Here is a 12558-nt window from a genome sequence, read left to right as displayed (position 1 = left end):
TTGCGTAGGATTGTATTTCCATGTATTTCGTTTTCATTCATGTGTCGAACGGGCTCATTTTCATGGTCAATTTTCAGCGGATTTTGGTTTATTTTAGTCATAAAACAAACACCAGATGTTCTGCGCCGCTGTGAAGAGATTTTTATCTCTTAACTGTGTCACAAGGAACGCAGGCGAAATGCGTGAATCATCTTTAGTCTTTTTTAACTACATAAAAAAAATGTTTATTTATTATAGACGAAGTTAATGGCTGCAGTGTTAGATTAGCGACATTCCCCAGTAGCTTTGAAAGTGTGAAATATTTTATGATTGTTCAACAATGGAATTCAAAGAAAAAAATGTAAAAAAAAGTGGATACACCTTTGGTATCCTAATTCATGATGAAGTCGGTAATCACAAACATTTGTTGCTTGTAAAACCATCGAGTTTTGCGAGAAATCTTAACAATTCTGCAAGTGTCTGTGGTACTTATGCCTAAGACAATTCATAACAATATTCTGTAATGCTGATATGAAATATTGCGTATACGTCGTGGAGTAACCTTAGAAAATTACGCTTGAAATTTGTATTTTACTTCACTACTTAAAGTGCTTTCTGTTCTAATTACATCTAATTCAATGCAATAATGTTAATCATTTTTACTACATCCTTTTCAAATTTAACTTGGCTATGGTTTTTACAATGTACTCCAATTATATGTATGTATAAGGATATTATATTTATCTTTCAATAAATGTACTACATTTAATTGGAAGTCAGAGAAAGTGCGTTTTTCCATATTTTTCATAAAGAATTTTATTTAATAAACAAATTAGAAAAGTGTGCATTTATAGAATTTAATGTATTAATCGAAGATTAATTTAGAAAAAATTCCCGTAKTTGATTGAAGAAAAAATCACTCGGCACCAAATCGCTTGAATACGGTAGTTAATCGATGATATTCATTGCGTTTTTGGCTTTAAATTCGATCACAGTCCTACTATTCAAACAAAAAACATTCAACTTTTTCGGAATGAGTCGAGCATACCTCAAAAATATACCAAAATCATTCGAAGGAACTCCCGAGGGATGTCTCTTGCCATCTCTTTAACACTCTCCTGATGATTTTCAAGCACCATTTTTCATCARTTCAACATTTGGCCAAACTTAAATAAGAGCGAACACATTGGACAATCTGTCGGTATGAACRAAATAGTGGAATTAGCAAAACAAACAGGTTTTAATGAGATAATATGGATACCGTGGAATAAATAGTTTAACGAACAGCAGCAGAGCTTAGAAAGAAGAAAACAAAAATACTGACAGTAGTGATTGCGAAGTAGAGCAAAAAAAAATTCGGAGGAGTTTGTAAAAAGAAATTTGACCACTGTAACAGAAATTATGGATCAATTTGTTGAAAATTTTCCATATTTGAAGTATTCAGAGAGTTAAAAAAAAATAATAATCTGTACAAAATTCTTTCCGAAAAGTTTTTCATTCGACTTTATTTTATTTCAAGGTTACCATATAATTGTGTTACTTACAATTAAACAACAATATTTTTTTATAAAAATTATATAATAATGTAACTAAATGTTTTAAGGGCTAGGTTTAGCTGGCATAATAATAATTAGCTAATAATTTACAATATTCTTCCTAATTTATATTAATAATATATCAATTCAACATATGTATATATGTATGTGTGTGTAACAATACTATGCAGTACAAAGTAACGAGGTATTTGCATTTTGTGTCTAACTCTACGCACTCCTTAATTGTAGAAACGAATGCGATCGCGATAATCTCGGATGCTATCAAGCAAAATGCAAGCGAACACCGAGCCAATTAACTGGAAAAGACAACATTTCATTAAAACTCATAAAGTATGCTTTGAACACACTTACCTCCGTGATAATCAAACACCAACTAATAGTGTTGAAGCTGCTCGTCTTCTCAGTCAAATATTCGCCAAATTTCTTCTCACAACCAACCACATAGAGATTTAGAACGTTCGTACAGTCCTGGTAGCGACAGCAGCTGGGYGGCGGAACTTTGTCCATGAGAAAATAGTCATTGGCGCTGCTCTTGCCGCAGCACTGGAGCTGTGGGTGGAGAAATTAATATGATTTTAGAAGCGAGAATGTGTATAAATATTTGGGTTACAGGAGGCTGCTTTTGATTTGTGTGAAAGGAGTACGTTTGTGGATAATAAATCACTTTTAAATCTTACCCACTCTTCATAAAAAGACAGTGTTGTGTTTTTGTTCGAATTCCGTTTATCCCAGAGTTCGTCGAAACCTCTTTGCAGGCCACTTGAGAGACTGCCGCTTGCCGCCGTGTAGCTGATGCTCACGAGGAATATTTGTATGACCAGCAAAATAACTAAAATCACAGCATACTGTGGAGCAAATAGAGATATATTATTATTTTTTGCTTATTTATCTTTGATATTAAATATTTTTCGAAGTAAGGTCAATGTTCGATAATATTCCTAAATCGGTAGTAATGAATCTCTGTGCGTGTTATTGATGAACAAGAAAATATTTTGATGGTTTAAAATCGTCAATAAGAAGAAGACAAAAAATATCATTCATTATCCGAAGAAAACTTCAATTTCTAAAGCATTCAGCTGATGATAGTGAGCTCAAAACTTGTGACCTACATATTTCAACTTCAGTTCTTGGCAAATGAAAAAGCCTAATAAACCTGTATAAACAGTTACTTTGAAACTATTTCGGTAAAACTATTCAAACAATTAAATGTAACTGTTTTAAAGTTTTACTTCTCTTTGATATGTATAGTTATAAGCTTAAATTAAGCGGCCCTTTGGTGCAGTGGATAGCACATTGGACTTCTAATCCAAAGGTCGCGGGTTCGATCCCCGCAAGGGCTCTAGAAGATTCTATTTTGTGCTTAATATGGTGTTTAGTTAAGGTAGATAGCCCTCTAAGCATCATACCATTCGAAATTAAAAGACTTTAAGCGTGTTGAAATCAATTCAGACTTCAAGATTCGCAAAGTATTCTTCTCATTTTTGAAAGTTATAATTTATATACTCACATAATGGATCATTACTTACACTTATCAACATGCTTTTGGACTCCATGTAGGTTGCAGCACAGCCAAAGACCGCCATCACCAATAACACTGCGCCCAGAAGTACAATAACGGTAGCGACCAGGGTTTCACTGTTATCCACATCTATTTCTCCAATATTGCTATGTAGCCAAGCTCCGAACCACATTAGTATTACACCCATGATCTGAGGATAAAGGGAAAGTATGCTAGAGACTCAGATCAGCATTGTCTTAATACTATACCGATTCAATGGACATACATATACATATGAATATAGGTTAAGTAAAGGTCCGACAATATGATATAACCATTGGAACAGATTTGATCCGTAGTACCACAAAACAATTACATTTTCACCCACTTTCATGAAAAATTTTCCTATCGCCAAATAACAAAATGCTAATAGGTTATAATTTTATACACACTTGTTATAAACCTCGGCTTTTGTTCACCTAACGGTTGTATGTATCACCTAAAACTAGTCGAGATAGATATAGGATGATGAGAAAAGTTGAAATCCGAATAACTGTCTTCGTGTCTGCTCGTGCATTCGAGCTGTAACTTGAGTAAAAATTTCTTGATCTTGATAAAAGTGCTATGCGGGTTCTTCAGCAAAAAAAAGTGAAGACGAGTTCGTAGATAATTATAATTGGAATACTGCCACGTCTACAAAACGCCATTAACCAGTAGTTAAGTCTAAATACCACTAAAACTCTAATTAGGCACTGGGATCGCAGAAGCCAGGGGTCTCTGTGGCAATTTTTTTTTTAAAGTGGCGATGGCTCTGCCCTMTAATAAGTTTAATGTACCTATCTCTTAAACCGCTAGAGCTACGATAATCAAATCGGAGATAACCCCGCTAACTCTCCAAATAACGGAACTGTTCCAAACAAAATCACGATAAGTCAATAATTCCATTTTACCACCGATTTGGCAAGTGAGAGCTTTAAAAGAGCCGTGGTCGAAATTGGATATTGGGCGTGGCACCCCTGTTTAGGTAAAATCACATATCTCGATACCCGTCCGACCGGTTTCAACCAAATTCGGTATGTGACATTCCTCTGATATTTATATGATACAGTGTGAAAATGGTCGGAATCGTCTTGCGGTCACGGTTACTTCCSATTTMACACAATTTTAAATTCYACTTGATTATTWCACTTTCCAGTATACAAATCAAGCAGCAATTAAAATAACGGGATAAAACTTTGCACCAATGTCAAAAATGGATTGAATCAGGTCAATACTTCCCTTAGCTCCCAATGGTTAATACAATGATTTTTAAACTTCCGGGTGACTTTAGACCGCATAAACATATATCGGCCAATGTGTGATCTATCTTAATGCAATTGAGATAGCGTGTTCTTCTTATAACGGTTCATATATGTGCTTTATTAGAGTAAAAACTCGCTTCAAACCCCATATAACTAACAATCATTATGTTTCTGCAAGTTGCAAAATTATGAARTGTTCGGTTACAACCTAACTTAGGCCTTTCTTATTTGTTAAGTTGAAGCATATGACGCTGTCACTTCTGTAACTGAAGTTTCGGCGCTTCTTTTGCATCTCTTACTGTTTCATTGAAGGGCACTGAGACAGTTGTTTAAATAAAGCTTGAATGAACGAAGCTGTGAAGTGAAGTTCTGTTCTGTATTTATATATTTATATAGTTAATACTCTTTTATAATTTTGGGCATATTTTTGAATATCAAGTGGCCCTTTGGTGCAGTGGATAGCACATTGGACTTCTAATCCAAAGGTCGCGGGTTCGATCCCCGCAAGGGCTCTAAGAGATTATATTTTTGCCAATAGGGWCCTAATCTGTTATCATTATAAAGTGGAAGGCTCCCTGTGCATAGACCTTGGTCTGTTGATAAGCTGAAGCGGATTTCAGTACTTKTTCCTGCCTTTGGCTTTAAGAAATTTCTATCTTAAAATCAGTTAGCAAAGCTTTAAATGTACATATCGGGATCAAGCTTATAAGCTCTAGTCTTCGAATGAAATACTAGTCAACATAGCTGTAGAAATTTGATCAGAGGGGAGAGAATATAAGTATGAATGCAACAGTGACAAGTCTCCCATATATAAATACCGACAAAATTTTCATAAAAATTGTATTCAGTTGATATTACGGACTTTTCCTGGTCACTAATCTTCTTCTGTTTGACCGAATGCTGAATGGCATAACGACAGTGTACGAAAGAAAGAAAGACAATGAGAGAGCACCATCTTTCGAATTAAAGGGATACCTCGTAAGAAAGGTAATGCTAGAAATATTGTCCGACGCAAACTGTCGAAGTTATTAGAAAAAGGTGAAGTAGAAAAATTCAGGCATTTCCACTTCAACTGTCAAGCGTTATCATGATTGTGATGGAAACATCTCGGCAGTCATATCTTTAGTGAACCTGGTGAAATAACCGGAAGCGAKGTCACTTCAAAAAAATTGTGCCAGGTCAGTACTTAGGTGTATTTAAGTATGACAATGGACCGGCGTTCTCTACTATCCAAGTGGGCTACTCTTTTGGATCGACCTCCTAACATAGGAGGGTTCAAATAAGCTTCGGAAGGAGTATTTTATTGTGATCACTTTTGATTGTAAATCAAATATAAAAAAGTATTGCTCCCAACCCCTGAAATCACCTCTGACCCATTTAAGTAAAGACTATTCGGCTACGATTTTCTAATCAGTTTACTTGTTCCTACAAAAACATTTATATTTGAAAATAACGTTTTTCTTTCCCAAATCCCAACAACATTTGCCACCACTGTACCCGATTCCATTTCAAAAGCTTTCTCTTGAAAGCTCCTAAACGGCCAAACTATTAAAGTTTGCACAATTGTTTTCACAAACTGTTTTTTTTAAATGTGTGGCTCATATACGCTTGCGAAGCAGAAAGAGGGATGGAAAGTGCAAAGAGAATTKTGACATGATAACAAAACATAAAATGAAATGTATGTGTTTGTGGATGATTGCATTMAAAATGAGAAAGGCGAAAAGAACGGTCACAATTTGTAGTTTATTTTTAAATAGTCKCACACAATATGACTAATTATTGTCATCAGCGTCTGCAAACAATGCGCTAAATTGGCAAGGTAAATAACGGAAAAGAGAAAATGTCACTCATTGAAGCGGCGTAATTAAGTAAAAGAGGATATAGGAATTTTAGAAATTAATTAAGTGAAGGAAATACAATTTTTTTGTAATTTGTTTAGGGAACTGTGTGCGAGATTCAACATTTTCATTTTATGGTGGCAGGACAAAGTGGTGAAATAGTTATGTAATGGTATCACTCGAAAGTTCTAAATAAGCGATAATTGACTAAAAAATAACGGCAGAAATATTAAAACAAGATGAGAGTGAGTCATGAAAACACTTTTAGATGAAATATCAAATCTTAATAACTGCATGACTATTTTCACTTATTTTAACTACATATTCTTCCACTAACTAGTTYTAAGTAACATTTGAATAAGCAATAACTCGCCGGATGCCGCATGATACCCAAAGTGGATTGAATCCAGACTTAACTTCTCTTAGCAGCCATATGACCAKCATATATATTTCGGACCTTTAGTTTAACCAAATAACGAGAATATCACTATTTTTTTAACATCTTTTTTATTGCACACAGTATGTTTTGGCATCAAAAATATATTTAATTGGCTCAACTTTACCATAGACTGGGTTGAAATACTTATATGTACATCAATAAAATAATACAAGAAATTAAATTATCATCTACAGCCTCCCTATACACCTTATTCCCAATATGTATATCTARTTGATTTTATGCGGTATTCAGTAATCATACATATGTAAGATATGTTAAGGAAATTATTTAACGGATTACATGGGTTTAAGGGTTTCAAATAATTTTTTTTTATTATTAAACTTTTCTACAACACCTCTGGAATATTGTCCTAAGTTCAAGTCAAGTTGATCCGAGTAATAGTTCGGAGATACAGCCTTGAGAACTTGTGTGTTGGAGGCTAGCTAAGCTGTGTGCACCGCCTTTAAACGCGTTTTTCTCGGAACTGTGTTTTTGAATTACTCAAAAGGTACCACCAATCTTAATGAAATTTTACACAGGTCTTTGAGATAAAATTCTTGAAAGCTTTTTTCCGATTACAACTATTTGAAAAAAAAATGCGAAACTTTCGCGAAGGGTCCCGGAAATGTCCCAGTTTAAAATATTTTTCCCAAAAATTTCAAAATTTCTTTGTTAATAGTGWATGTTTGTAACAATGAAAAATTCGAATAAAATATTTCATTTTTTATATGAGAAAAAACATGTTGAACAAATTTTTTTTTTTATTATCTGAGGAAACCCATGCGACCCCTAAATCTTCCGCTTGAACCAATTACGGATATGATTTTTAACTTCCTTCCGGTTAGTTTATACYAAGACAAGGTAGAAAAGATAAATTGATGAAGATTGCACAGCAACCGAGATTCTAAAACTTTTTTATTTCACAAATTTTGCTGAGTTATTAAAATACTTACAGCACAGATCGCATTAAATACGAATAGCGTGACTTTCAAACGCTTCCTCGTGCAGCGAAACATTTTCGTCTGTTGAACAGCTGTTGTCTATATCCTGCCACGAACAGTCTATTACACACTTTTTTATATAATATATCGATGTAAGTGGGTTTATCACTTATTCTTGGTAAAAATAATACTGCTATTCGCATTTACTCGTTAACTGCTCGCATATATGTGTATGTATATACACTATATATATGTAAATAGGTATGTATGCATGCACAACAATTGAAAATAAAAACAATTACACAATCGATTCTAACGAATTCCGTTACGCTAAAAAATTCACAAGACACTGACTGCTCTTACAGTACTAAAGACCGATCGTCACCGGCGCATCCGCGGTCACTTTCGCGGCGCGTTCACGTAGCTTCTTAAACTGAATCAACAATAAGCAGCAACAAAACGTCAAAGGGGCCCTGACGATCTCAACTGATCTGCTCTGTTTTGCGCTGCGAACCGTTGTAGTACCTTTGCGGAGCGATGAGCTCAACGCTGACAAAATTTCCGATCGCCATGTCATAAGAAAATCTTGAAAAACCAAAACAACAAAAAAAATCGAAAAAAATAAACTGTCGACTAATTRCTAAYAATTCTCTTCGGTATTTTCCGCTTTTGTTTTTATGCTTTCACTACCTCGTTGTTGTTGTTAGTATTATTGTTGTTGGCAGTTTTATCATTGGCAATAAAAAAAAATCTGCTGCTGTCTTTCACTCTCAGTTGTCTTTACGGCGCTCTATAGCGAAGACACACCGTTACGACAATGCATATGTTAAGTGTGTGTGTGTGTGTGTGGATGTGTGTCTGTGTTTATGCAAATACATACATTGTTGGGCGAAGATTTTCCACCAAGAACGCCAACTCGCACACATAGTCTCCACAGCTGACCAATAAAATGCAATAAAGATTTGAGAGATTAAAACAAAAACACAACATTACAACAACAAAAAAAGATGATATCAAAGTGAAAAGTAAGATCTTTATGAATTTTTAAATGTCAACCGCACAAGCTGCACCTACGCGCTGAGCACACRCTGGCGGCAGCGACAGCAGCGCTGATTTTATGATCGGAAATCGTGGCTGGCCGAAAGACCTTAAAGGCCAATATCAACAAGCTTAAACCGGATCACATATGTRTGTATATTGTATAYTGCGCCAACTTGCATACACATAAAGATATGCATACAGATAAACACACTTTGTAATGATGAAAATTTGTAACAGTGAAAAGCTCTTTGTAAACACATTCAAGTTTATTTCGCCGCTTATTGTTGATTTTCGGAAAATTATAGACCATGTGAGTTCTAAGCAAAACAAATATGTGCGTTGGCTAATTCGAGAGCTAAAAGTGTTTTGAATGACTTCAATTGTGCAGACGTAGTATCTATATATTGTATTGTATATACATATATACCATACATACTTATCGGATCCATTAAGAATTTATCACTATACAAATTCCTTCAATCACATAGCATCCGACAAGAGATAATTTTTGATAAAATTTGATTGACGTGAGTCACTTCAAAGATTCTTCTTTATGAACAAAAAACATTTGGTTTTAGGTTTATTGACTTCATTTTATTTTATACATATTTATTTTAACATTTTAATATATATTGCATATACAGTACCGGACAAAAAAAAGAGGACACCTTAGAAATATGTGATTATTTGATTTTGTTTAAAATTAAGAAATTATATAAAACTATTATGAATCTTCATTGAATATTTAGTAGCGCCTCCTTTATTTTTTATCACGGGTTTTATTCGTTCGGGCATGGAATAATCCAACGACGCTAAGATTTGTGAAGGTACACCGTTATACCAAATATCTTCAATTATTCGGTCAAGTGCTGGCTTTGGTCTTTTCTTGGTTATTCGCAATTTCATGACATGCCAGAGGTTTTCTATTGGGCTTATATCAGAACTGTTCCCAGGCCWGGCCCGTGATAAAAGACCGAATTCTGCTAAATATTTTTCTAACTGAAAAAATTTAAAATGTGTATTAATCATGTCCGTATAGGAACTCTGCCCTTCAATTGAAGGAACCACGTTTCCTGTAACATCTGTTGGTATTTAATAGTGTTGACATTTCCATCAAGTTTCGCCCATTGTAGGCGTTTTTGTCGCCTTTTTACCGTCAATAGCGGTTTATTGGTAGGTCGACAAGCAGTTAGTCCGCCTTCGTTGGGGCGCCGCCGTACTGTTCGTGTATTGATTTCGGTTCCATTTAAGTCTTGAACTTCGCTTCTGTTGTCTTCAGGTGTTTTAAATATGTTCTGAATAGCAATGCGCTTAATGTGGTGGTCATCCTTGGTARCAGTCTTCTTCGGACGTCCGGAACCCGTTTTGCGTTTTAAAGGTAAGTCTTCGCATATTTCTSTAGGAAAGTCAATTTTGGACTTTAAATCGATGTAGTGTTAACAAATCAAACTTTATTATACAAATATGAAAATATGAAATATTGTGCTCAAGGATCAACCTTAACATAAAGGACATTATTTCACAAAATAAGGTTTCAAAATCATAAAATAATAACTTTATGAGCACTATGACTGTCACATGCTCATAAAACRTAGAACTTACTTATTTAATCAACTATCCTCACATCTGATTCGGTATCGGGTTGYTAAGTAAAATTAATTATTCCCCTTCGATTCGAAAGTTTGACAGTTTTCTACGATCTATCGACCCTAAACGTAGGTTTTAYCTTCTGAACGGCTTTGGCCATAAGCTTTTCTTACAAAATTGGTAAAACCATTTTTTCGTAGGAAATTTKATCCCCATATGTAAGTTAGTATGGATTTGACAGCTGTTTGTTAACGGCGCCAAGGTTTGCCTGACGATTTAACCGAAAAAAAATTAAAAAAGAGTTTACTGAAATTTTGTGTCTCCGACACGGAGTAATTGAAAATGTTTTAAACTATTCTGGGGAGTCTAGGAACACAAGTATTTTAGTGGCACAAAGCATTCAGTGAAGACCACGAAGTTATCGAACACTTTCCTTCCTAACTTGAAAGTTGATGAATTTGCAGCAGCAAAATAAATGTGGATCTCAACCTCTCTTATGGCTCGACTCAGCACATTTTGGTTAATGTTTTTGAGTAAGGAGCGACCGAAAATCGTACCGAAAAATCTGAAGCTTTTGTAAAAACAACGTTAAATAGAGGTGGCAAAGGAAATACTTGACAACTTTGAAGACTCCACATTTTTTAAAGATTTATGGATTTGCCGTCAGAAAAAGTCAAAAAGGAACCGAAACCGAAAAACACAAGTTTCGCGAACGGCCCGAAAGGCCATTCAAGCCAAAGCTGTAAGCAAGTGTATGGATGAATTCATTTAGCGCTAACATGTTTTTAATGATTTTCCATTAAAAATAATACTATTATGATTGACATTACAAACGGTTTCACTAAATGCACTTAAATTTCACAAATTCATTTAATTTTCATTGTTTTACTTTTTTTTAAGCGGTCTTGAACAATCCAACAAATCCCTTCTTTTACATATTTTCTTTGTAAGATTTCAATCTGGCCATCGCTCGTWTCCAATTGCTAATCAGCTGATCGAGTTCAGGAGGTTTTGACGTTTAGCAATCTCACTTCCATTCATCTCTTTTTTTGATGTTATAGTTACATACTCAGAACGTTTAGGCACGCGACTGATATTTGTGTTGTTTACTTAATTTTACTACTAATCAATARTTAATAATTTTTTTTAACGTGGATTTACTCAGCGACATTGTATAGATGAAGTTAAYTGAACTGAAAGGACCAGTGTTTATCGATGGTGTGGTGAATTCATTCGAAGTCATAAATCACTCCAAAACGAATTTCGTSAAGGTCGTCGAAAATCARTTGTTTGTTGTTTGTTACAAATAAATATTGTCAGATCGTCATGTGGCCTWTCGTGAGGTAGAGACAACTATAGCCAATTCGGCTTGTATCGATTGGTCGAGGGAAGTGTTAACAAAATCCGAWAGTGGTGCTTCGAAAATGTGACAGGTGATGAATCCTGCAAAAATATTTAAATATGAATTGATAATATTTTTAAAAGCAATAAAACGATTTTCGATGATTAATATTTGTTTATGTTCTCTAGACCTTAAATATAAAAATCAACCTACTTAGCAGTTTTCTAACAAAATTTGTGCGTAATCGTTGCGGATGTTGCAAAGGGCTACAAAACACATAAGTTTAAGAGTGGTATAAAGCCTTCAATGATGATCGAGAGATAAATATTATATATTTTCATCAGTTGAAGAGGTCCAGAACTCGAGCACGTCCAAATAATTTTGGTAGATATTTTGAGTATGAAACCCTTTGATGGTTGACTCGAGCACGAATCCAAAAAAACCCAGGCCAGAGCCGCTCAAAAATCAAGATGATACTTACTGTTTCGATATTTGTTTTCGATATTCATGGTTTAATGTATCATGAATTTGTTCCAGRCGGCTAAAAATTAGTTCTATTTGGCCATATTGAGGCGTTTGAGTGAGAACATACGTCAAAACCCGAMGTAAGTGTAGAAGAACAATTCTTGGATTTTACACGATGATAATTGCATCAAGCCGYGATTGTGATCGAGTTTAATGCCAAAACCGACCGTTAAGACCGTTCAATCAAAGACATATGTATAAAACAAAATTCGCTGAAGGACCTAAAGGCCATCACAAAAAGTGCTTATGAAATGTGTTTCGARAACTGGAATAATCATTGGCATAAAGATATTGCATTCTGGGAGGAATTTTGATCTATCAAATAAAAGATCGGGRCTTTTTTTTATCGTTTTCAGTATTTTATTGTTTTTTTTTTCTTTTGGTTTATAACTGCATTTAAGTTTTATTCATACATTTAGTTGAGCAAATGCAATTGGTTTACAATCAATCTATTATTTTTTAAAATAGTTTGTACCTTTTGTATATAACAAATGTGTTTGAACTTGTGTAT

The 12558-nt window shown here is 34.5% G+C and overlaps 1 protein-coding gene and 2 non-coding genes across 3 annotated transcripts; 2 read left to right on the top strand and 1 right to left on the bottom strand.

The window, feature by feature from the left end:
- Window positions 1–1560: 1560 nt before the first annotated feature.
- LOC108971796 (protein late bloomer) lies at window positions 1561–8067 on the bottom strand. The gene is made up of 5 exons (XM_018938076.1): window positions 7565–8067; window positions 3062–3244; window positions 2213–2380; window positions 1887–2084; window positions 1561–1831 (listed from the first exon to the last, which is right to left on the bottom strand). The coding sequence occupies exons 1-5, from the start codon at window positions 7625–7627 to the stop codon at window positions 1754–1756; spliced, it is 690 nt and encodes a 229-aa protein (XP_018793621.1). The 5' UTR covers window positions 7628–8067; the 3' UTR covers window positions 1561–1753.
- Trnar-ucu lies at window positions 2803–2875 on the top strand. Its single transcript has one exon. It is a non-coding gene; the product is annotated as a tRNA-Arg (tRNA).
- Window positions 4775–4847, top strand: Trnar-ucu. Its single transcript has one exon. It is a non-coding gene; the product is annotated as a tRNA-Arg (tRNA).
- Window positions 8068–12558: the final 4491 nt, after the last annotated feature.

This window comes from Bactrocera latifrons, unplaced genomic scaffold (genome assembly GCF_001853355.1).
Source record: "Bactrocera latifrons isolate USDA-ARS-PBARC rearing strain unplaced genomic scaffold, ASM185335v1 scaffold_36, whole genome shotgun sequence".
In the NCBI taxonomy this organism is placed as follows: domain Eukaryota; kingdom Metazoa; phylum Arthropoda; class Insecta; order Diptera; family Tephritidae; genus Bactrocera; species Bactrocera latifrons.
This window is presented reverse-complemented; position numbering and strand designations above follow the sequence as displayed.